At 42.3% G+C, this 26,622-nt stretch overlaps 1 protein-coding gene across 1 annotated transcript in view; it reads right to left on the bottom strand.

The window, feature by feature from the left end:
- The window catches only part of UBA6 (ubiquitin like modifier activating enzyme 6), a 54,163-nt gene extending 27,743 nt beyond the window's left edge, over nucleotides 1-26,420 (bottom strand). The window contains exons 1-14 of the mRNA XM_069978062.1: nucleotides 26,315-26,420; nucleotides 23,133-23,196; nucleotides 19,864-19,958; nucleotides 17,229-17,257; nucleotides 17,011-17,105; nucleotides 16,083-16,194; nucleotides 15,399-15,479; nucleotides 15,198-15,320; nucleotides 14,734-14,857; nucleotides 11,237-11,340; nucleotides 10,508-10,570; nucleotides 9,267-9,343; nucleotides 4,173-4,239; nucleotides 2,256-2,399 (exon numbers count right to left, since the gene is read on the bottom strand). Coding sequence (XP_069834163.1) covers nucleotides 2,256-2,399; nucleotides 4,173-4,239; nucleotides 9,267-9,343; nucleotides 10,508-10,570; nucleotides 11,237-11,340; nucleotides 14,734-14,857; nucleotides 15,198-15,320; nucleotides 15,399-15,479; nucleotides 16,083-16,194; nucleotides 17,011-17,105; nucleotides 17,229-17,257; nucleotides 19,864-19,958; nucleotides 23,133-23,173 — 1,155 coding nt within the window. The 5' untranslated portion in view covers nucleotides 23,174-23,196; nucleotides 26,315-26,420. The remainder of the gene's footprint in view (nucleotides 1-2,255; nucleotides 2,400-4,172; nucleotides 4,240-9,266; nucleotides 9,344-10,507; nucleotides 10,571-11,236; nucleotides 11,341-14,733; nucleotides 14,858-15,197; nucleotides 15,321-15,398; nucleotides 15,480-16,082; nucleotides 16,195-17,010; nucleotides 17,106-17,228; nucleotides 17,258-19,863; nucleotides 19,959-23,132; nucleotides 23,197-26,314) is intronic.
- Between the last annotated feature and the right edge of the window lie 202 nt (nucleotides 26,421-26,622).

Here is a 26,622-nt window from a genome sequence, read left to right on the forward strand (position 1 = left end):
TAATCGAAAAAAAGTTAAAGGGGTACTCCAGCGAAAAAAGTTTTCTTTACAATCAAGTGGCGTCAGATAGTTATATTGATTTATAATTTACTTCCATTTAATAATCTCCAGTCTTCCAGTACTGACAGCTTCTGTATGTCCTGCAGGAAGTGGTGTATTCTTTCCAGTGCTCTCTGCTGCCACCTCTGTCCATGACAGGAACTGCTGGGAGCAGCAGAAAATTTCCATTAAAAAAACTCTCCTGATCTCAAAACTGGAAAGAATACACTACTTCCTGCAGGACATACAGTAGCTGATAAGTACTGGAGGACTGGCGATTTTTAAATAGAAGTCAATTACAAATCTCAGGCACCACTTGATTTGAAAGAAAATATTTTTTGCTGTAAAGTACCTTTTAAAGGGTACCAGTCACTCAAATTAAAAAAAAAAACTGTCAGGAAGACATCCTCTATCCCCTCTGTGTCAGTGAGAAGAGACATGCTCAATAGACTCCCATTATGTATCCGTCTCCTCATGCGACATAGAGAGAGGAATGTGCTGAGTATGACTTCTACTGGCTTGTTCTCCCAATCGGTCATGGTCTGAACACTCAAACCGCAACCAATCAAAGTTTTTGACAAGTCTCTCTGACGTATCAATGGTTTTTTTGTGACAGCGCATCTTAAAAGCATCTTTGGTAATTTTTTTACTTAGCCTGACAGCAAGGTATAATAGACAGAGAGGTGCTGAACTAGTTCTGGGATTATAAGATATGTGATTCGTAGCAGGTGTAAAAATGCAGAGTAAACCCTTAAAGGAGTCCTAGGAGAGACTGTCTGAGTCCAGCACCAGGAACACTGAGAATGAAGGTAATTTTCTTTGCTTGATCCTAGTACCATTTTTGGGAAATCTGTACTTTATTCTCTATGCAAATGAGGTGACGGGACGGGACTACCACTCTTAGGGCCCTATTCCACAGTAACGATAATCGGCCGAATCGGCCCCATTCGGCCGATTATCGCTTGGTGAAATAGAGAGAACGATCAGCCGATGATCGTGTCATCGGCTGATCGTTCATTTAGGGCCAGACCTAAAATCATAGTTCCCCCACGCGCATCGCTACGGTTGAATAGCGGTGCACGGCGGGCGATTTGAGAAGCAGCAGCAGCATACATTACCTGTCAGGTCTTCTGCTCCGCTCCGTCTTCCTCCCCGGGTCCCGCGCTCTAGCTTCAGAATGGCCTGTCAGCTGACGGAGCGCTCAGCCAATCACAGACCGGGACCATGTGGCCTGTAATTGGCTGAGTGGCCAAGCTAGAGCGCGTGGGACCCAGGGAGGAAGACAGAGCAGAATACCTGACAGGTAATGTATGCTGCAAGGGCTGCAAGGACATCGGTAACGATGTCCCTGCAGCCCTCGCTCAACGATCATCAGGACCTGGAATAGGCCCAATAAACGAGCGGCGATCTAGCAGATCGGCGCTCGTTTACATTGTTGATCGGGCCCTCCTCGGCCCGTGAAAAAGGACCCTTAGTGTAGCGATCCAACTTGCTGGTCCACCCTTCCTCCTGACTTGATCCAGTGCTCTGCAGTGACGTTACTTTGGCGCTTATCACTGCACAGCACGGAATGAATATTTATAGGCAGGGGCGGGTCAGTGCACTGAGCATGGTAGCCCCGCCCCCAGTGCCCCAAATCACCTAATATACAAAGTGAATAAATATGGTGCTGAGGATCAAGGTAAGAAAATGACCATCTTCAGCTCTTCCAACCTGCTGTAAGTTTCTCTTCAAAGACATCATGCCCCTTCGGTCTCTCCAGTGTCAGCACACTACAAAACCGGTTTGTTAGGATGAATATTAAAGGTGAAGTTCCACCAAATACCAAAAAAAGCAGGAAGCCACAGGGTGCGGGAAAATAATAAAGAAAAACTTACCTATTTTGGTGCCCCATATCACCACTACTGGGTCCAATTGACAGCCGCCGGTGTCCTGCAGCTCTTCCAGCTGCAATGTCACGCCCCAGCTCAGCCAATCAGTGACTGGAGTGGGACAATCGCTCAGCTAGACCATGACGTTGTGGTTAGAAGAGCTGGGACTTACCCGAATTTAAGCCAAAGATGACATCCGGCGGTCATCAGCAGGAAACGGAAGCGGCACTACGGAGGCACGAGGAGGGGCGAGTTTACTTGTTCAATATTTTCCCGCTCACCCCTGCCTGCCTGTTTTGGTGGGACTACCCCTTTAAGTAAGAAACAAGAGCTGGGAATACATACCCATTGTTGTAAAGGAGAAAACTTTTCAGATACAGCTTTCAGGACCTCTTGGCTGATAATTCCACCCATCGCTGCCCCAAGGGGGGGCAGAAAGCCCCGAGCTGTCCAGGACAACCACTTCACCAAGTGCTTATCAAGTAAGGGCTGAAATTCAGATCAAAGAAGAGAAGAACAGTTGAGAATAGTTAATATAACAGCTGTGCACATTACTATGAGGATCCTCAATCTGTACAGACATGAGGAGTTTATGAGCATATAAAAAATATTATTATTTTATTTATATCTTGCTAAAATATTTTGCAGGGCTTCATAAAGGAATACTACCAAAAAGCTCACACAGCATTTTTGCAGGCCATTTAACATATCTGTTTTATGGGGGGGTGGAAAGGATGCAGTTGGATGCATCTGTTTGGATCGTTTTTCCACTAACTTATATTTATAAAAGAAAAAAAAAACAGATCGAAATGGATTTTTTTTTTAGTACACAAAAATATGGTTGGCCACGTTTTTTCTGTATGTTAAAAGTAATATGGATCCCTAAACGGACTGCAAAATCACAGTGTGAACCCAGCCTTAGGTTTGGTTTACACACAGTAAAATAAAGGCGAAATACAGATGTAATTCTGATATAATGCTTATTTGTACGATCTATACAGTGTGTGCACTGCTGTCCAATTTCCTAATGACTTCAATAAAGCGTTATTATACTGATAAAATACGACTGTATTTTAACCCTTTAAGAATGCGATTGTATTTTTCTTTTATTTTACAGTGTGTGAACTGTTACTGTCATTTGTAACAACTTTTGACACCTCATCAGTCAAAAATTAGGCTACATTCACACGTTCCGTAGAGGGCTGTCCGTAGCTGCAGAGCGGTAGCCAAGGAATGCTCTACGGATATGCATCTGTAGCTGTCCACAATGCAAAAACCCATGCATTAGCAAATAGTGATCCGTGCCAATACAAAGGTCCATACTAGGACCTGTCTGAACAAACGGGGCCATTCAAATGAATGGGTCAGTAGTCTGTACACAACCTCAAATGTAGCCTTATTAATTGCAGCGGGATCTAACTGCTGAGACCTGCTGCAATCCCAAGATACAGCCGGGTCTCTTCCTGACTTTTAATCAAGTCCGACTGTTTCGCTTCAGAGTCTATGAAGTGAAAGAGCCGTATCTTTTGCCGACTGGGGAGTGCAGTGCACAGCGGTGCACTACCCCCAGATATATCTCGGGTAATGGTTTAAAAAGTAACATAGATAAAGGGGTACTTTGGTGAAAAAAATGTTTGTCAAAGCAACTGGTTTCAGAAAGTTATATAGATTTGTGTAAATTACTTCTATTTAAAAATCTCCAGTCTTCCGGTACTTATCAGCTGCAGTATGCCCTGTAGCAAGTGCTGTATTCTTTCCAGTCTGACACAGTGCTCTTTGCTGCCACCTCTGTCTATGTCAGGAACTGTCCAGAGCAGTAGCAAATCCCCATATCCTGCTCTGGACAGTTCCTGTGGACAAAGGTGGCAGCAGAGAGCACTGTGTCAGACTGGAAAGAATACACCACTTTCTGCAGGGCATACAGCAGCTGAATAGTACTGGAAGACTGAAGATTTTTAAATAGAAGTAATTAACACAAATCTATATAACTTTCTGACACCTGTTAATTTTGAAAACAAATATATATTTTTCACCACAGTATGCCTTTCAGATTGTCGATCAGGTCTAGTAATATAATAGAGGGGACTCATTTGGGACTCCCTCCTTTAGCCAAAGTAATGGGCCTCTATGCATGCATGCAAATAGGTAGTACATGTCAATTATTTGTGAATGTGACAGAAAAAGGTCATTGTAGATATAAAACAAGAGTTAAAACAATAAAGCCTTTAACCTGGGAAGCAGTCTTTAGGCTGCGAAACCTACTTTACTCTGCAGATTTTCATTTATAGATGCCGCTAAAGTCTGCATCTCTTCGGCATCCTGAAGGCACCTACAGAAATAACAATTACCTTATTATTTTGCACATATAGTCACAATTCCATATACATGAACAAGATTGATTTACTGACGCTAGATGAGACTTTAGATTTTCATCAACCGTTTAGGTGGGTCCCTACTATAATAGATTTTCATCAACCGTTTAGGTGGGTCCCTACTATAATAGCCATAACAACCATTATCGCTGCAATGACAACAACATGCGCCATCCATGCCCTTTATTTTATTTTTTTTGTTCAATTATTTCATAAATCTAGATCATATAAAAAGTTTAAAGGGAACTCCAGGTAGAGGTTAAAAAAAATGAAACTTCTGCAGAAGCATAACGCATTACTTACCTATCTATCCCAGTTTTGAAACTACCAAAAATCCATTTGTTTTGGGGGGGGGGGGGGGTTTGTTCTGTTTTGTGTTTCTGGTTTATCGGTTGCTCTTTAAAGTTGAGCCCCACTATAAGGCTCTGATCCTCTCTGCAGTTTAGCATCATTTACTTGTGTTACTGCATCATTTTTGTGAATACGCTGCAGTACTGCAATGACACTCCAACATGTGTGAACACAGACCTAATTTTACTGCACACTTCGAGAAATCAGTGCAACACCTGCTTCTTGCTGGTCAGAGATGGTGAATCACTCAGGGGATTGGGGGATCCAGCCAAGCCTCCTGGGAGATCACGCCCTTCCCCCTGTCTGCATCATCAGCCTGATCTCAGCAAACACACACAATGGGGGGGGATAGCAGAAGGAGCAGGAGACAATATGTATTGGCACAGAGGCCATTTTTCTTCACTTCCTGGATTTCAAACACCTCCCAGTGTGGCAGAAACGTACAGATATGGATATACATTATATAGACACATCTGTATAACTTTTAATGTACTTTTAATAAAAAAACAAGTTTTCCTTAACTGGAGTTCCCCTTTAAAAAAAAGAAATCTAAAACAGTAAAAAATTCTAAAATTAGATGATAGCATGCTTGCTTTTTCACTAAAATGAGATTTGCTGATTAAGGCCCCATTCCCACTTCAGGAAAATCTTTCCAGATTTCCTATCAGGAAATTCAGATATATTTTCTGACCCATAGAACCCTATGGGGCCTTCAGAATTCTGAACAGCTCTGGGCGCACATCTGGAAACTGTCTGGAATTCGGGACGGCGCCAGCATATGGGCAAGTACCACCAGATGGTGACGCTTTAACTGTACCCCTACCGCCCTTTAATGGTACGCGCTGCTAATCTGGAAGCACAGGAGGAGATTTATCAAGCATGGTGTAAAGTGAAACTGGCTCAGTTGCCCCTAGCAACCAATCAGATTCCACCTTTCATTTTGCAAAGATTCTGTGAGGAATGAAAGATGGAATCTGATTGGTTGCTAGGGGCAACTGAGCCAGTTTCACTTTACACCATGTTTGATAAATCTCCCCCATAGAGTTAAATGTGGCAATGGGATTGGCCGGGCTGGAAGACATTGGCTCCTGCACTGTGAATCGCTCTTTTGGCAGGAGGCAGTATTATGTCTCTGGCCACAAAAAGGACGCTCTCTACCCCTAGGGTTCCGATGCACCAGTGACGTCACATGTTCTCACAAAGGGGGGAAAACCCAGGGGAGGACACTGGACGACACAGCGCTATCAAAAAGGATCCCAGGGCCATCAAAAAGGATCCCAAGGAATGCTTTTAATAGCTTTCTTTGTAAGAATAACAGGGGTTGAAGGTACAAGGCCCAATGTCTGCCCCAACTCTGCAATTGTGTAACAGAAACAGCTGCTACTAAATCAGCAAACAGGTTGAGATTAGAGTCTTGGAAGAGAGACCCCAACAAGATACTCTTATGCTGGATTTACACGGAGCGATAATTCGCCCGATCGTGCGATTAAAGACTTCGAAGTAACAATTTTTCTTTTATAACGATCAGCGTTTAGACGGAACAATATATCGTACGAAAAATTTGTTTTGCCTATCTCGCACATAGGTAAAATAGGTGAATGACTGTTCACACGGAAAGATCTGCAAATTTTTTGCGAACGAAGATTTAAGAACATGTTCAAAGATCAAAATAAACAATTTCTCACTCGTCGTTCGATCGTTCGTTGTGTTTACACGTACGATTATCGATCGAATTCGATCGTTCTTGTGCAAATTCGCACGATAATCGTTCCGTGTAAACGCAGCAATATGCTGTTCCATTAGAAATTATTTTAAAGGCAATCAAAGGCACTACAGTGTTTCTCCAAAAAGAAGACCTAGCGTCACTTTGCAGCTTTTTAAAAATGGGCTTGAAATACAAGCCCTACTCCAAATATAAGCCCTAGATATAAACAGCATCTCAAGCGCTAAAGGCCCTATTGCACGGAACGACTATTGGCCGTGTAATAGAAGGCAACGATCAGCCAACGATGTCGGCTGATTGTTGCAGTCGTTTGTCTTTCAACATGTTGAAAGACAAACGACCGTGATAGCAGCGATCTGCTGCCGCCGCTTAATAGGAGCGGCAGCTGCAGACTGCTGCTATCCTCTATGGGCTGCCCGGATGATCCAGCGATCACCCGGGCAGCCCCCCGCAGCTCCCCTGTACTCACCCACTCGCTGCAGACGCGTGTAATAGCGGCTTATATGCCCCTCTATGTCAGCCCGTGTAATAGGGGCTTAAGTATTGTCACAGAGACGGAGAATAGGTATACCGTGGCTCCAAACTGTCCAGGACAATAGCCCTTCTATCTCCGACCATGGCAAGGCAAAATCAGCTCACTCGTTTCAGAATCCCGCCTCCTGCATCGGCAGATTTGGGCAGAATCTGCAAATAGATCTTCTCATCTCTATCCGGTATGCTATATAGATAATGGTACATTTTTACCCTTAGAGTTCCAAAAGAAAAGAATTGTGGAAAACTCGCAAGACAATAATCTTAATGCTTTCCGCACTTGAATCGTAAACGTGTGATTGTTGTTCATGGAAAAAATTAAGCACTCGGTCTTTTTGGGAGAGACATGGTATTTAACACTAGTAGTTATTGAAAGGTCTTGTCAAATGACTTGTTTTTCTGTGTGGAGGAGCTCACGCAGGGCTAAAAAAAAAACTCAAAAAAAAAAATCACCCCCCCCACTCAGAACGTCCTGGTCAGTATCGAGACAACCCACACAGAGGCAGAACACTGTGGCTGAGTGGACCTCTCCTTGTATTAAGACCAACACTCACCACCTGAACGGTGTCAGCAAAGAGCAAGAAGGTGAGTACACATTTCTTCAAGCCCTGATTGAACACATCTACATAAAAATTTAGAATGAATTTAGACCATGAGCTCCACTGGGTAAAGATATAAATGGTGATAATCTTTCTATACACGAGCACCCCAATATATATTATACACACTACCATTCAAAAGGTTGGGGTCACATTGAAATGTCCTTATTTTTGAAGGAAAAGCACTGTACTTTTCAATGTAGATAACTTTAAACTAGTCCTAAATTTAAACAAATACACTCTATACATGGCTAATGTGGTAAATGACTATTCTAGCTGCAAATGTCTGGTTTTTGGTGCAATATCTACATAGGTGTATAGAGGCCCATTTCCAGCAACTATCACTCCAGTCTTCTAATGGTACAATGTGTTTGCTCCTTGGCTCAGAAGGCTAATTGATTATTGTGCAATCATGTTCACACATCTGAAAACAGTCTAGCTTGTTACAGAAGCTACAAAACTGACCTTCCTTTGAGCAGATTGTGTTTCTGGAGAATCACATTTGTGGGGTCAATTAAACGCTCAAAATGGCCAAAAAACTTTTCATCTGAAACTCGACAGTCTATTCTTGTTCTTAGAAATGAAGGCTATTCCATGCGAGAAATTGCTAAGAAATTGAAGATTTCCTACAACAATGTGTACTACTCCATTCAGAGGACAGCACAAACAGGCTCTAACCAGAGTAGAAAAAGAAGTGGGAGGCAGAGTTGCACAACTAAGCAAGATAAGCACATTAGAGTCTCTAGTTTGAGAAACAGACGCCTCACAGGTCCCCAACTGGCATCTTCATTAAATAGTACCCGCAAAACACCAGTGTCAACATCTACAGTGAAGAGGCGGCTGCTGGATTTTGGCCTTCAGGGCAGAGTGGCAAAGAAAAAGCCATATCTGAGACTGGCCAATAAAAGAAAAAGATTAAGATGGGCAAAAGAACACAGACATTGGACAGAGGAAGATTGGAAAAAAGTGTTGTGGACGGATGAATCCAAGTTTGAGGTGTTTGGATCACAAAGAAGAACGTTTGTGAGACGCAGAACAAATGAAAAGATGCTGGAAGAATGCCTGACGCCATCTGTTAAGCATGATGGAGGTAATGTGATGGTGTGGGGTTGCTTTGGTGCTGGTAAGGTGGGAGATTTGTACAGGGTAAAAGGGATTCTGAATAAGGAAGGCTATCACTCAATTTTGCATACCCAGTGGACAGCGCTTGATTGGAGCCAATTTCATCCTACAACAGGACAATGACCCTAAACACACCTCCAAATTGTGCGAGAACTATTTACAGCAGAAGCAGGCAGCTGGTATTTTATCGGTAATGGAGTGGCCAGCGCAGTCACCAGATCTGAACCCCATTGAGCTGTTGTGGGAGCAGCTTGACCGTATGGTACGCCAGAAGTGCCCATCCAACCAATCCAACTTGTGGGAGCTGCTTCTAGAAGCGTGGGGTGCAATTTCTCCAGCTTACCTCAACAGATTAATAGCTAGAATGCCAAAGGTGTGCAATGCTGTAATTGCTGCAAAAGGTGGATTCTTTGACGAAAGCAAAGTTGGATGTAAAAACAATGTTATTTCAAATACAAATCATTATTTCTAACCTTGTCAATGTCTTGACTCTATTTTCTATTCATTTCACAACGTATGGTGGTGAATAAGTGTGACTTTTCATGGAAAACACAAAATTGTTTGGGTGACCCAAAACTTTTGAACGGTAGTGTATATAGTGTGTGATAGCCCAGAAGTAGCTTAGTTTAACACACAGATGACTTTTCACTGATATTACCTTATGTTAGGCAGACGACTGTGCTTCTCCTGGAAATGATCCAATGCCAGCATTGCCGAGTGGATGCTTAATGGTGTCTGAGAATCCAAAAATGCAGACACAGCACATGTTATTTAGGCTGCCATGTGTGAATCTGGCCTCTGTTTCTGTAATCTATCTGGCCTCTATATGATTGGTGTTTTAACCAGTTTTCTCCTGTGCTGCAGTTTTCTCTAGTCATTAGTGTCCTCTGATCTCAGCTCCGGAAAGGACTAGCTGCTATGAGGTCTCCCATAGGCAGCACACAAAGAGGAAATCCAGTTCTCCTTGCACTAGGAGGAGATGATAAAAAGCCGGCTGGATCTGTGTCTTCATCTCCCTAAAGGCCCTTTTACACAACCAGTTTACCACTAACAAGCGCTGCTAGGAATGCCCATTCAGCAGAAAATCTGCCCATGTAAAAGTGCCAGAGATCAGTCGAAAAGAGCAAGAAAGCACCCACTGGTTGGCTGATTTGATGTTATCGGCCACATTTCTCTGCCTAAACAGGAGCTGTGTGGCCAATAATAAACGTTAATGGTCGCACAAACTATACTATGATTATCTCTTTATCTTTATTTGAGGGGGTCCAAACACTGGAGCCCCCGCCATGTGCGAGAAAGGAGTAGAATTGACAGTAAAATAGGAGTAAAATAAGAAACCTCCCTTGTTCTCTATGGGGCGTGAAAACTTAGTCCTATAAAAGTATGTAAGACTAACTGTTTATTACATCATTTGTAATAACTGAGGCTTTAATATGGTGTTTGCAAAGTCTTCTCATTCTATACTAGATGCACATAGACACTAGAGTTAAGCAAACTTCGAGCATGATTGGGTTCACTTGAACCTGAGTCTGCGGCATTTGATTAGCGGTGGCTGAAGAAGTTGGATGCAGCCCTAAGGAGTCCTAGACAACATGGATACAGCCTATGGCCTATGGCTCTATCCATGTTTTCCCCAAGGGTGGCATCCAACTTCAGCAGCCATCGGTAATCAAATGCTGCACACTGCCCAACTTCAGCAGCCACCGCTAATGAAATGATGTGAGCTCAGGTTAGGACGTACCTGAGCATCCTCAAAGTTTGCCTTACTATAGTAGACACCCTTTAATAAATAGCAGCCATACTAACCAAGGAATAAAATACCAGTTATACTGAATCTTCTTGCACAACAAAGTCAGTCTGCTCTATGACATGCTACCTGGTGTTACAGAGTTTGCTTACCTCGGGTTTGCTGAAATCTGCAATTAGATATTTTGGGTCCATTAACTGCTTTTCCAGTGTTTCCTGGAGGGAAATAAAAAAAAGATAGTAAGCATTTTGGGGCATATCCAAGTTTTCAAAAAACAAATGCCTGATTTAAAACTTTTCCATATGTAATCTAATAAAGCAAATGTAGCATCAGGTCCCGGTCCCATGGATAGAACAGCGCTGTACACGAGAGAAAAACGGACCGGGCTAAAGGCTTCCCCTTATGCCGCTGCTGTTCTATACACGGGTCATATTAAAGTGAACGTACCTAATGGTACATTCGCTTTAACAATGAGCATTGCTTAAGGGGGTATTAGCAATAAAGTGGGCCCTCAAGTTACAACAGTTAACAGACCAATGTGATTGGAAACCAAGGCCATTCAATAGCAGAGGGCCAGCTGCGGCCGATCGGAGTCGGGTGAGGGTGGTAGTCCAATCCCCAGTGCAGCAAACTGCCTCATTTGCTCACCCCATAAGAAAATTACCTTAAACCTTAGCGTCCCGAGTGCTATAGAGACATAACAGAGATTAGAGATGTCTAACCTGCTGTCAGCTCCCCTTTAAACCTGCATCCTAACTACTTGCAGTCTTGCTACATCTGCTCATCTCTCTGCCTCGACAGTTCTGCTTTTTTAGTACTCCTATCACCAGAGTTTCTCTTTACCTAATTCTCGATGAGCACATTGCTCAGGAACTACTTACGAAGCAAAACGATTTTGGCATTTTAATCTGAACAGCCAGTCCACCATGCTGGTATGGTTCCATGTCCGATGTATCTCCAATGCAGAATGAGTACGGTGATGTAACTGCCGAGAAGGGGGGAAAAAGTTTAGATAATTGGAACAGATATTTTTTTCAACCTCTTTAGGCATCTGTAATCCCCTTTTTCCAACCTTTGCACAGCTGTAAATATACAGTAGTTTTTCTTCTTTCTCTGTCGTACTTTGCCCTGCTGCCTACACATCCAATGTGCAAATTTACCACTAATATATCGCTTTCTGGGTTTTCCCATGGACAGGAGGATAATAAAAGGCCAGAGGGCGGAGGCTTAGAAAAGTATGGCTGCTGTCTTCCAGAAACATCACCTCTCCTTTACTCAGCTTGGGTGTAAATTTTGTAGCTCAGTTCTATTTAAATTAACGGAGCAGAATTGTGTTTTTGTTTTTTTTTAACAGAGGAAAACCCCTTGAGGGGGGGTGGATAGATTTGACATCTTAATGGTTAATCAGTACCGACTTAAAGGGAACCTGTCACCCCCCGTGCCGGGGTGACAGGCTCCCGACCCCCCGCTGAAGCACCCTATACTCACCTGATCCCGCCGGGTGACTGAGAGATGAGCGCCCGAAGCCCAGCGCGCACGCTCCTCAGATGAGTCCAACGCTCATAGAGAATGACGAAGCGCCTGTCATTCTCTATGAGCGTTGGACTCATCTGAGGAGCGTCCGCGCCGGGCTTCGGGCGCTCATATGTCAGTCACCCGACCACCTCCAGAAGCGGGACCCAGCGGGATCAGTATAGGGGGCTCCAGCGGGGGGTCGGGAGCCTGTCACCCCGGCATGGGGATGACAGGTCCTCTTTAAGGCTAACCTGGAACTGACTTCATCATGCTCTCTTTAGGAGTAGTATGCATTAGTGACAGTTACATTAATATGAACAGTGTCTTGTAAGCCTGAATATTTTTTTTTTATTGCACCATGCTGGGAACCTGGAATCTGGCATATTCTCTGCCAACCTCCCTCCCTACAAGGGGAAAACTGTAAATCAGAAATCGGTTGGCAGGGGAGCCCACAGCTAAAGAGCATGGTCCAAATAAGAGTGCCTGAGAAGGCATCACAATGCAAGGGAAATGTTCCTTTTAAGACTTTAGCTAAGATAGTGAATAATCAGTATATGTTCCTTTGCCAAAATTATTATTTGTGTATTCACACTTAAAGGGGTACTCCGGCAATTTTTTTTTCTTTCAAATCAACTGGTGACACAAAGTTATACAGATTTGTAAATGACTTCTATTTAACCTTTTGAGGACCAGGCCCAAAATGACCCAGTGGACCGCACAAATTTTAATTTTTGTGTTTTTGCTTTTCCTCCTCCCCTTCTAAGAGCTCTAGCACTTTCAGTTTTTTATCTACAGGGCCATGTAAGGTCTTGTTTTTTTTACAGGAATAGTTGTACTTTGTAATGGCATCTTTCATTCCACCATAACATGTATGATGGAATCCCCAAAATTATTATTTATGAAGATATAAATTGGTGAATTCGTAAAAAAGAATGCAATATGGTAACTTTTGGGGGGTTCTTGTGTCAACGTAATGCACTATATGGTAAAAGCGACATGATACCATTATTCTATAGGTCAGTCCGCAGGTTTCCACAGATTCTCTTATGTTCTTTTTTTTTTTTTTTAATTAAATCCTTTTTTTTGCAATTAATTATTAATAAAGTGGCCCTATTGTGACGCTTATAACAGTTTTAGTTTTTCACCTACAGGGCTATATGGCGTGTAATTTTTTGCGCCATGATCTCTAGTTTTTATTAATACCAAATTTATGAAGATCGGATGTTTTGATCACTTTTTTAAACATTTTTTTATATATAACGTAACAAAAAAAAAAAATAAAAAAACGGTAATCCTGATGCTTTTCTCCCTCTTTTCGTTTACGCCGTTTGCGCTTCCAATTGTTAAATTTTAATAGATTGGACAGTTGCGCGCGCTACGGTATATAATATGTTTATTTATTTATTTTTATATGTTTTATTTATATAATGGGAAAGGGGGTGATTTTAACTTTTATTGGGGGAGGGGTTTTGGAGTACTTCTAAAAACTTTTTCACTTTTTTTTTTTACACATTTTAAGTCCCCCTGGGGAACTTTTACATGCAATCCTGAGATTGCAGACACTGTGCAATGCTATCAGCAGCAGTAGAAGGCATATAGTGGCACTCACAGAGTCCTTTAAAATGATGATTTATTTCAGGGCAGATACAGAGCAACAAACAAGTGCATACCACAGAAGAGGAGCGACGATCGTTTCGCGCCACTGCGCTTCGAAGCGCAGTAGCGCGAAACGATCGTCGCTCCTCTTCTGTGGTATGCACTTGTTTGTTGCTCTGTATCTGCCCTGAAATAAAGCATCATTTTAAAGGACTCGGTGAGTGCCACTATATGTCTTCTACTGCTGCTGATTTACTTCACTACCTGAGTAGAGCACCACCGATACAGTGACGGTATCCCGGACCTGGTGCAGGGCGTCCTCAGCCGTATTCAATTTATGTCAGAGTGCCCACTATATTGCTCTTAGCATGTGCTACTGTGCAATGCTATGCCATAGGCATAGCATTGATCAGTTGTATGGGCGTTCTACTCATTGAGCCTGCCTGTGGCAGGCTTAATGAGCAGAAAGCCGATCGGACAGCACGGAGGCAGGTAAGAAACCTCCGGCGGTGCGATACAGCCATCAGTAAGGGACAGTAGACTGCCCCTGTCACTTAAACGCCGTGGTCACACCGCGATCGTTTAAGGGGTTAAGTGGTTAATGACACGCTGCAGCCTTTCTTTAACAGTGAGGGCCAGGCTGCTCACTGCAGCCAGCCCCCACCTCCTATGAAGCGCGCTCCACTCCAGAGCGCGCTTCATAGCAAAGGACTACCGGTACGCCCAGGGTTGTCTGGGGACAGGCACCCATGGCGTACCGGTACATCCCAGGTTGCCTAGGGGTTAAAGGTCTTCCAGTACTTATCAGCTGCTGTATGTCTTACAGGAAGTGGTGTATTCTTTTCAGTCTGACACAGTGCTCTTTGCTGCCACCTCTGTCCATGTCAGGAAACGTCCAGAGCAGGAGAGTTTTTCTATAGGGATTTGCTACTGCTCTAGACAGTTCCTGCCATGGACAGAGGTGGCAGCAGAGAGCACTGTGTCAGACTGAAAAGAATACAGCACTTCCTGCAGGACCTACAGCAGCTGATCTACTGGAAGACTTGAGATTTTTAAATAGAAGTAAATGACACATCTATATAACTTTCTGACACCAGGGGAAAGAAAAAAAAACATATATAAAACAATCTTCAGAGTACACCTTTAAGTTATATGAAAAATTTGGTGTGGTTAGACATAAATAATGACGAATATATAAACCCTTATAAAATAGACAAATCAAAAAATATGTAAAGAACACCAAACATATGCAGATCATACAGCTCACCTGTAATCTGGTGCGTGGAGCCATTTAAAGAGGACATCCCATTCACTTCCCGAAATGTCACAAACTGGCCGGATTCAAGGTTGTGAGGGCGATTATCAAAGCAGGTGACCACACCGGGATTAGACTAAAAATATAACCACCAGAGAGATTGATGCCATTGGTATCACTATTAAGTACAAAGGTGACACCCTCCCATAAACCCAAATGGTTGGGGGGGTATAATGGTAAATTAAAAGTGATAAATTGATTTTTTTATTTTCAGTACTAGAAATGAGGAAATCGCTAATCTAAGCAAAGCAAAGCTGCCCCTCCACCCTGGGTGCAGGGGAAAAGCTGGATCCAATCCTGGGAAACTGGGAGAAGATGCAGGGAGCGGATCAGCTCTAAAAAGGCCAGCGGCTTGATGAGCGGACCAGATTGTAAAGCTATAAAATTCAGTTATAAAGAGAGAAAAGGGCACTTACCTGTGTTATATTAGAAATAAAGATCTCCTTTGGCTCTTCCCCTGTGGTATCGAGTACTTGAAATTCTTCTCCAAAGTCACAAAACACGTAGGAGCATACACCATAAGAATCTGAGCAGATGAACTGCAATACAAGGTGTGGACTGTTACAAACACCTGCACAGTGAGTTGTCATTTTACTACAGACAATTATATAGGGTACCTTTATAGGTGGCTGCTGGTCATGACAAAAGTTATTGACCCGCTTCTTCAGGGGAAGCCTTGCTTCTGTTAGTATTACACACTAAGAAATAGCAGCAAATAGAGAATTTGTATATTGTATGAGATTATTATTATTAACTTGGAAAGTTAAAGTTGTGCAATGTTAAATGGGTGCTGCGTCAGAAAAAAAAGTATTTCAATTCAACTGGTGTCAGAAAGTTATAAAGATTAGTAAATTACTTATATTTAAAAATGTCCAGTCTTCCAGTACTTATCAGCTGCTGTATGTCCTGCAGGAAGTGGTGTATTCTTTCCAGTGTTACATAGTGCTCTCTGCTGCCACCTCTGTCTATGTCAGGAACAGTCCAGAGCAGTAGCAAATCCCAATAGAAAACCTCTCCTGCTCTGGACAGTTCATGACATGGACAAAGGTGGCAGCAGAGAGCACTGTGAGAGACTGGAAATAACATACCCCTTCCTGCAGGACATATAGCAGCTGATAAGTACTGGAAGACTAGAGATTTTTAAATAGAAGTAATTTTCAAATTTATAACATTCTGACACCAGATGATTTGAAAGTAATATTTTTTTTCCTGGACTAGCCCTTTAATTCACAGACAAATACATAATATAAAAGGAATGACCCTTTATGTGGAACATAAACAAGGGTAACTTTTATTTTTACCTGGTACTGCTTTAGGAATGAAAGATCAGATGACTCATCTAGTGGTATAGTTGATGATATTACTTGGACATATGGGTTGAGTTCTGCAATGTGATGAAGGCATGTTTCAGCTCTGCAAAAAATTATAAAAGAAAAACTTTTAGAAGACGTCCTGCCCTGTGTCATGTCATGTATTTAGTTATGATATTATCTAGAGATATAAGCAACTCAAGCATGCTTAAGGGCCCTATTCCACCAACAGATCTGACGACAGATTATCTGCCAAAGATTTGAAGCCAAACCCAGGGGTGGATTTGAAAAGAGGAGAAATCCAGTCTTTCCTTTATGACCTGTTCTCTGTTTATAGTCTGTTCCTGGGTTTGGCTTCAAATCTTTGGCAGATAATCTGTCGTCAGATCTGTTGGTGGAATAGGGCCTATTGTTCAGCATTTGAAGAAGTTGGATGCAGCCCTAGGGAGTCTGGTTACAGTCACAGGCCATAGGCTGGATCCATGTTTTCTAGGACTCTCTTGCGTTGCATTCAACTTCTGCAGCCACTAGAGATGAGCGAACTGGGTTCAGGTTCGAGTCCATCCGAACGTTCGGTATTTGATTAACTGGGGCTGCTGAACTTGGATAAAGCTCTAAGGTTGTCTGGAAAACATGGATACAGCCAATGCCTATATCCATGTTTTCCACATAGCCTTAGGGCTTTATCCAACTTCAGCAGCCACCGCTAATCAAATGCCGAAAGTTCGGGTTCGGATGGACTCAGGCATGCTCGAGGTTCGCTCATCTCTAGCAGCCACCAGTATACAAATGCCAAACAATGGGACTCAAGCATGCTCCAGCTGCACTCTTACCTAATATTATCATAATGTTCCTTATACAAAACATGTGCCATAAAAATCACAATATACTAAAAGGTGACTATACATACAGCACTAACCTATTTTTATGATTAGCAACATCATCTTCCCTGATAAAGAAATTAGTCCCAAGGTCCCAGGTTTCACAATGTCTTGTGTCATGGATTGTCAGAGCCTGATGGACGAAAAAAAACGATTTACATCACAAGTACCACAAAGAAAATGCAACCCCTCCCCCCCCCCCCACCCAAAAAAAAAGAAAGAAAGAAATCACAGTACAAAACTTTAATGCTTTTACCTTTATTCCAGCTAAAACAATGTTCTTGGCTAGAATGAGAGAAAAAGGATATGAAAGTAAGATACAGCAGTAAGAGTCAGAATATAGACTGTGCAATATATGACACAATCAGCTAGAAATAAATTAGGTACTTTTGAAGAACCTGGAGGTTTAAGCAAAATCTATAAAACTTGTGGTTTGTGCTAAGAGCGTCATTCGAGAGCAATTCGACCATGCTGGAGTCTGATCGTTCGCCATTCGACATGGATACAGCCTATGGCTTATAGCTGTATCCAGATTTTCCAGGACTCCCTAGGGCTGCATCCAACTTCGTCAGCCACACGATCAGACTCTTGAGTGCGCCATAAAAACGTTATTGGATACATTTTGGGTTACCACCAGCAAATATCCAGCACTAAGGTCAGTGCAATGCATCATACAGAGGCGACAGATTCTCTTCAGCGCTGGGTTCACACTGTTTTTGCCGTTCGTTTAAAGTGAATGTTCTATCAGGTACATCACTTAGGGTTTTTTACCTTAATGGATTGGCGGCAGCGTGGGGATGGCGGCGGCACAGTCCTTTTTTTTCTTTTCCCGAGCATCGGCCCGGAGCACTGGATGCACGCCCCCCCCCCCCCCCCAAATATGACGTTCTTACCTCTGTGACTCCCTAGATATCACAGCTCAATTTTCCTATATACTTCCACAGGGCTGTATACAAAGCTCCAGCAATCTTACTAAAACATAGTGAATGAATCAGAAAAAAAAACCTTAAAGGACAAGTGCCATGAAAAACTTTTTCCCAGTAATTGAAGCACATTACAAAGTTATATAACTGTGTAATATGCTTCAATCACCTATCTGCCTCCCTTCCCTGTCTTCTCCCCCCTCCACCCCCCACCAGGAAGTGTCCTGACTCACACAGACCAAATTACTGTCGTCACCGTCACCAAGCTCTTCTCTCAGCTCCTTCTCCTGTTACACTAGCCTCCCCCCTCCCCTGCCTTGTCAGGTGACAGGCTTGCTCAGCTCCCATTGGCTGAACAACTGCAAGCTATCACTTGTCACATGTCATGCTTATCTTCCCTCTGACTGACTCCAGCACATAGGCAGCTCCCCCCGCCCCTCATACCCTCTCTCCTGCTGCCATGGACTCAGTGAAGGAGTCATGTCACTAGGGAAGATAAGCTGAGGAAGCAGAGTCACCTGACAAGGAGGGGAGGGGGAGGCTGGTGTGACAGGACTAGAGCAGCCCTCCTGCTGATGACTCATCCTCACAAGAAGGAGCTGCCTGGTGACGGTGACGACAGTAATCAGGTCTGTGTGAGTCAGGACACTTCCTGGTGGGGGGTGGAGGGGGGAAAAGACAGGGAAGGGAGGCAGATAGGTGATTGAAGCATATTACAGAGTTATATAACTTTGTAATGTGCTTTAATTACTGGGAAAAAGTTTTTCATGGCACTTGTCCTTTAAGGAGAAAGCCAGCGGGGGTAAGCTGCGGGACCCACGCCAGGCTCCAGGCAACGCGGCTGATGGACTGGCCGCTTAGACAGTCAGTGATTGGGGCGGGACGCTGCGGGACAGGCCTCCCCCCACCCCCAGTTATGATGTCATCACAACTGAGGGGGAAAATGCCTTTCGGCTGGGGTCCCGCCACTCACCGCGGGCACAGGGAGAAACAAGTTAGCACTTGTAATCAATATCCCCCCCTGCTCCTGCCAGAGGTCAATGGAAGTTTATGATATGCTTTACACACACCATTTGTTTTTTTTTTTTTGGGTGGGGGATGTTTTTCTCTTCTCTATGGCGTTTTTGAGGCTCGGCTGCAGTTTTTCCCAAATGCAGCATGCTGAGGGTGTGGCATTTTTTCTACCATAGACTTCAATGGGATTGTTGCGGTTGTCTCAAAAATGCCATTACTGTGCGTATGACGTTTTTGTCACCTTTTATGGTCCAGCAAAAAAACGCATTGGCAGTTTTTCTGGAGGCCTGAAAAATGCCAGTTTCAGCACAGAAATATTTTATTTTCGGTTTTGAAGTACAATTTATAGTAAAATGAAGGACATCTTAAAATAAGGCTTAGTATGTGAAAGAGTTTATGGCTCTTATAATGTGAAGAGCAACAAATTTACCAACAATCTCCAACAGAGAAAAGAGATTTAAAGCGACTCTGTACCCACAATGATGAGGAGGGTGGGGAGGAAGGACAGAGAGGGTGTGCCAGCCTAACGCATATACAAATGTAAGCCCCGGCCGTTAGACACAGCGCTGCAGGATTAAAAGTTGTTTTTATGACAATAACTGCATCATCAGCCAAACGGACCCAAGGACAGATCTTGGATTAAAAGCAGCTATCCGAAGGTACAAGTGGTTTGGGGGGTCAGATTGTGGGTACAGAGTCGCTTTAAAGGGGTTGTCTAGTGTTAGAAAAACATAGAGAAAGCATTACTCTTGTCTCCAGTTAAAGTGTGGTTTGCAAATAAGCTCCATTCACTTCAATGGAATCGATTTGCAAAATCCCACCCAAACTAGAGACAAGAGTTGTATTGTGTGGCCATGTTTTTCTAAGGCTGGATAACCCTTTAAAATTAACGCTATATTAGAACACTGCACGTACGGTAAACTCAAGCTGTAAAAGGTCACTGATTTCACTTACCTATTTCAACACCAAGTCCGCCCATGCCACTTAGGAAAACATTGGACTGAGCCATTTTCTGCATAGCTGTATCACCCAGGACATATCTTTGCCGGCTAAAATTTTAAAATGAGAAGTTACAAAAAAAAAAAAAAAAAAAGAGCAGCACTTTGTACGTGTTCAGGTGGTCAGGAAAAGCCAGGACCCAATACAAACAGCTTTAGCCTTCCAATGTATAAATTCAAAAACCAGAGTGTTGGAACTTGTGATTGTCAGCTTTTGAATCCGTGAAAGGGATGACAAGAGAGCGGTGGGCTACTGTTTTATGAGCAATATCAGAACTACTACTACTTTACAGCTTTAGGCTATGTTCACACTACGTATATTTCAGTCAGTATATTTCAGTCAGTATTGCAACCAAAACCAGGAGTGGATTAAAAACCCAGAAAGGATCTGTTCACACAATGTTGAAATTGAGTGGATGGCCGCCATATAACGGTAAATAACTGCCATTATTTCAATATAACAGCCGTTGTTCTAAAATAACAGCAAATATTTGCCATTAAATGGCGGCCATCCACTCAATTTCACCATTGTGTGAACAGATCCTTTCTGTGTTTTTAATCCACTCCTGGTTTTGGTTGCAATACTGACTGAAATATACATATACTGACTGAAATATACGTAGTGTGAACGCAGCCTTAAAGGAGAAGTTGAGTGTTTTTTAAAGCCAGCAGCTTGCAGGGGGAGGGAGGAAATTGATTTCAAGTAACAACTTACCTCTCTCCGAGCCGGCGGTGAGTGGGGGCGGCGCGGGACCCCCTCTGAGCTCCGGGATCTCCAGGGTATCCACATCACAACCTGGATGATGGACTGGCTGCCCAGCCAGTCACTGACCAGTCACTGATTGGCTGAGCGCCAAGTCCATTATCCGGGACAGGCTTTCAGAGGGGGGTCCCACTGCTGTTCCAGCTGTACACCACATGCACGGAGAGATTTAAGTGAGTACTTTAAATCAATTTCCCCCCTGATGGCTTTTAAAAAATGACAGACTTCTCCTTTAAACAGCTATACAAAATCCTTGGCTCTGCACGGTTTGATAATATCCTTGAAAAATGGGTGATGTGTGGGAAGACCAGTAGTACTAGATATTGCAAAGCGACCATACTGTAAGGAATCAGGACATAGCCGTCAGGTTCTCCCTGCCTGGACTTCACTGCAGGGCAGGCAGAAGCCACCGGGTAATGTCCTGATGACTCATGGGTCGAATTATAAATGTAATATGTGAACCCCAAAGATAGATTATATGTGATAATGGTGTCCCCACTTATGTGTGTCAAAACATGAAAAATCCTTATAGAAAATTCATAAGTGGTAGACTTGACACTCGATAATGCAGTGCAATACAAAATTTATTGGATAAACAAAAGTGCTCCATATATACAGTGGAAAGATTTTAGAAAATGGAACATAGCATCCATATAGATGAGCTGATACACAAATTAGTAGGTAGGTGTATGTCCACAGTATAGGTGGCTAGTACACCCTGCCTCACACTAGGGGGGCCGCTGGGACTAAAGCAATCTCAGTCCCCAGCGGAAATTGTCCCTAGATCTGGATAGATGAGATGGTCTGTTTGGAAGTGATAGTGTCGTCATTTCTAGTCGTTCAGTAATAGTCTTGCGTCTGTGTAATACATAACAATACAGGGCTGTGCAGTAGATATTCAGACAAACATAGGTTATGGTAGAGACTGAGATCTATAGCAGCAGTTTAATTAATCCACAGGTCATCCGACGCGTTTCCCCCTTTATGCTGGTAAAGATAATAGGGTTCATCAGGGATGTGTACTGTGTGAATTGTCAGCCATGTAGCAGATCTTTATTTTCACCAGATCTGCTACATGGCTGACAATTCACACAGTACACATCCCTGATGAACCCTATTATCTTTACCAGCATAAAGGGGGAAACGCGTCGGATGACCTGTGGATTAATTAAACTGCTGCTATAGATCTCAGTCTCTACCATAACCTATGTTTGTCTGAATATCTACTGCACAGCCCTGTATTGTTATGTATTACACAGACGCAAGACTATTACTGAACGACTAGAAATGACGACACTATCACTTCCAAACAGACCATCTCATCTATCCAGATCTAGGGACAATTTCCGCTGGGGACTGAGATTGCTTTAGTCCCAGCGGCCCCCCTAGTGTGAGGCAGGGTGTACTAGCCACCTATACTGTGGACATACACCTACCTACTAATTTGTGTATCAGCTCATCTATATGGATGCTATGTTCCATTTTCTAAAATCTTTCCACTGTATATATGGAGCACTTTTGTTTATCCAATAAATTTTGTATTGCACTGCATTATCGAGTGTCAAGTCTACCACTTATGAATTTTCTATAAGGATTTTTCATGACTCATGGGTCGGGCAGAATGAAAGTGATGACAGGTCTGCTTTTATTTTAAAAACACTCAACTAACAGATGATACACGAGTCTAACAACTGAACGAAAAGAGGAAAAAAAAGCGATAGCTGTGGAGCAACCAATAGATTTAAAGTGTTACAGTCATTTATAAAACTTTTAAGATGTCAAGAGATTTGACAGGTCAGAGTCTTCACCCTCCGGCTTGGTGGTCACTCCGACTCATTACAGAAGAGGGGCTCCATGGTAAGTCTATAGTGCCAATCTCCGACAATAGGTGCCAATCTCTGACAATAAGATGGATAGAGAGCTGAGCCAGGGAGTGAAGTGTGCTGCCACAGGCTTCACCTGGATATATACAGAGATTGATGGAAGTCTGAACACAAAGATCCCAACCGATCCAAACGTTTGACATGTCTGCATGAGATTTTTCTGGTTAGTGACCAGGAGGTGGATTCTTCCAGTTAGCTGCCCTGAATTCTCTCAGTTGTAGCGGTCACTCGTAGCTGAGAAGACAGGCTATGGTCCCTCAATACAGGGAGCTTCATGCACTGAACCAGAAGCCACCTCCTCCTGGACACTTGCCCTTGTGGTGCATTATACATTATCCTGATACAGCAGGTACACTGTTCCGTATGCATAGGATTGGCAGCAGTTTGCAGGGCTGAAACCTAATGACAGATCCCATATTAAAGTGTCCGACTGAAAAGGTCAATGTTCACAATTACTTGTTGACACCAATACCATCCTGCATTTAGATGCTGTGCAGCAGATGGGTTTACTGCACGTTCTGGTAGCTGTTGCTTATTTAGGATGATGCATTATATCTATAGTAGTAGCACATTTCTCACCTGTAAAGCCCGTCATCTATCTCCATGGAGTCTGCAGCCATTGTGAGGATTGGTCTTATGTGCCCTATAGAACATTAGAAATAGCAAGGCTTGTCAAATCAACATATAGCTGTCAAAAATATCACAGGACATCACATATCAAATAACACAACTGCATCATTACATTCAAGCAATGTAGGAACGAGAGAGCCCTTGGCCGGCCTGCCTCTCCTAATATATATCAGGAAGGAAGCTGGCCATGGCAAACTGGTGCCAGTAGTCTGTATTTTCCTGTACTGGTTTTGACTGGTATATAGGAACAGTGTTGTCAGTAGCGGACAGGTTGAAATCAGGTTCGACAATGTTCTCCCAAACTGAACACTCTGCGTTTGACAGAGTTGGATGCTTCTCTAGCCTACTATGATTGTATCCATGTTTTCCAGGACTTCTTAGGACAGCATCCAACTTCTGCAGCATCGGGGAACCAAACAGAGAGGCTTCAGGTTCGGAGCTGAACCGGAACAGTTTAAAGGGTCCTCTCAACACTACTCATTTACTGACAGAGCAAAACTATGAGCTTAGAATGTCTGTATGTATACGCTTGGTAATGTATATGCAGGATTATGTATACACTTGGTAATGTATATACAGGATTATGTATACACTTGGTTATGTATATACAGGATTATGTATACACTTGGTTATGTATATACAGGATTATGTATACACTTGGTTATGTATATACAGGATTATATATACACTTGGTTATGTATATACAGGATTATGTATACGCTTGGTAATGTATATGCAGGATTATGTATACACTTGGTTATGTATATACAGGATTATATATACACTTGGTTATGTATATGCAGGATTATGTATACACTTGGTTATGTATATACAGGATTATATATACACTTGGTTATGTATATACAGGATTATATATACACTTGGTTATGTATATACAGGATTATGTATACACTTGGTAATATATATGCAGGACTATGAATACACTTGGTTATGTATATACAGGACTATATATACGCTTGGTTATGTATATACAGGATTATGTATACGCTTGGTAATGTATATGCAGGATTATGTATACACTTGGTTATGTATATACAGGATTATGTATACACTTGGTTATGTATATACAGGATTATATATACACTTGGTTATGTATATACAGGATTATGTATACGCTTGGTAATGTATATGCAGGATTATGTATACACTTGGTTATGTATATACAGGATTATGTATACACTTGGTTATGTATATACAGGATTATGTATACACTTGGTTATGTATATACAGGATTATGTATACACTTGGTTATGTATATACAGGATTATATATACACTTGGTTATGTATATACAGGATTATGTATACGCTTGGTAATGTATATGCAGGATTATGTATACACTTGGTTATGTATATGCAGGATTATGTATACACTTGGTTATGTATATACAGGATTATGTATACACTTGGTTATGTATATGCAGGATTATGTATACACTTGGTTATGTATATACAGGATTATATATACACTTGGTTATGTATATACAGGATTATATATACACTTGGTTATGTATATGCAGGATTATGTATACACTTGGTTATGTATATACAGGATTATATATACACTTGGTTATGTATATACAGGATTATGTATACACTTGGTAATATATATGCAGGACTATGAATACACTTGGTTATGTATATACAGGACTATATATACGCTTGGTTATGTATATACAGGATTATGTATACGCTTGGTAATGTATATGCAGGATTATGTATACACTTGGTTATGTATATACAGGATTATGTATACACTTGGTTATGTATATACAGGATTATATATACACTTGGTTATGTATATACAGGATTATATATACACTTGGTTATGTATATGCAGGATTATGTATACACTTGGTTATGTATATACAGGATTATGTATACACTTGGTAATATATATGCAGGACTATGAATACACTTGGTTATGTATATACAGGATTATATATACGCTTGGTTATGTATATACAGGATTATGTATACGCTTGGTAATGTATATGCAGGATTATGTATACACTTGGTTATGTATATACAGGATTATGTATACACTTGGTTATGTATATACAGGATTATGTATAGACTTGGTTATATATATACAGGATTATATATACACTTTGTTATGTATATGCAGGATTATGTATACACTCGGTTATGTATATACAGGATTATAGATACACTAGATTATGTATATACAGGATTATGTATACACAGGATTATATATACACTTGGTTATGTATACACAGGATTATATATAAACTTGGTTATGTATATACAGGATTATGTATACACTTGGTTATGTATACACAGGATTATATATATAAACTTGGTTATGTATATACAGGATTATGTATACACTTGGTTATGTATATGCAGGATTATATATACACTTGGTTATGTATATACAGGATTATGTATACACTTGGTTATGTATATGCAGGATTATGTATACACTTGGTTATGTATCTGCAGGATTATGCTGAACAGTTATTAAATGAATAAAATAATCTGCCCGGCCTGACTGTATCTACTCCATGCGGGCGGCATATAAGCCTCTGGTGGGACACAATACCAGATCCACCAACAGCAGCCGGTAGTAGTAAAACGCATACATTTAATAGTGGGGTTTCCCTTTAATTAGACTGTAAGCTCTTGTGCTGCCCCTCTCCCTTAGTGTGCTCCGCTACCAGGCTGGATGTGTATACACAGGTATATGTGCTGTGTCACTACTATAGTACAATACTAGTAAGTGCAGGGGATCAGTCCATGACACTGACAGGTCTGTACAATGGGAGGCCCAGCACCCACATCCACCTATATCCACATGATGGGGCAGAAAACCAGTGACACCAGTTACCTCCCCATTATACAATATAAGCTCCACATCACCGATCCTTACTGATCCTAAGATGTCATCTAGCAGCACAATGTGTTCTGCTATTTCCTGCCTCTGGATTCTCTCGCACCCCCATTGATATGTGTCAGCAGGTTTCTAGAGCAGCATCAGGGGAATGTACAGATGGGGAAACTCATAGCCAGCTGATGAAAGGGCGCGGATCAGCCGATCACCCATCTCCTGCGCTCACAGAAATACACGGAGAATGAATAAACCACTAACCTGGACTACAGCTGCTGCAGTTCCGTGTCGGCCGGGAAAGGAAGACCTGGGGAAGAGAAGGATACAAAACTACAACTCCCAGAATCCCTTGTGCGCGCAGGAAGGCGACGCTATTCAAACTGCCAAAACTTTATTAGACAGGAGAATACCTAGTCATCGCGTCCGCTGCCGTTATAAGCGGAAGTGCAATGTGGGGGACACTTACAGAGACTGAGGGGGTCGAAGGGCTGTGGAATGTGGGGGACACTTGCAGAGACTGAGGGGTCGAAGGGCTGTGGAATGTGGGGGACACTTGCAGAGACTGAGGG

This window comes from Dendropsophus ebraccatus, chromosome 7 (assembly GCF_027789765.1).
Source record: "Dendropsophus ebraccatus isolate aDenEbr1 chromosome 7, aDenEbr1.pat, whole genome shotgun sequence".
NCBI classification, from domain to species: Eukaryota; Metazoa; Chordata; class Amphibia; order Anura; family Hylidae; genus Dendropsophus; species Dendropsophus ebraccatus.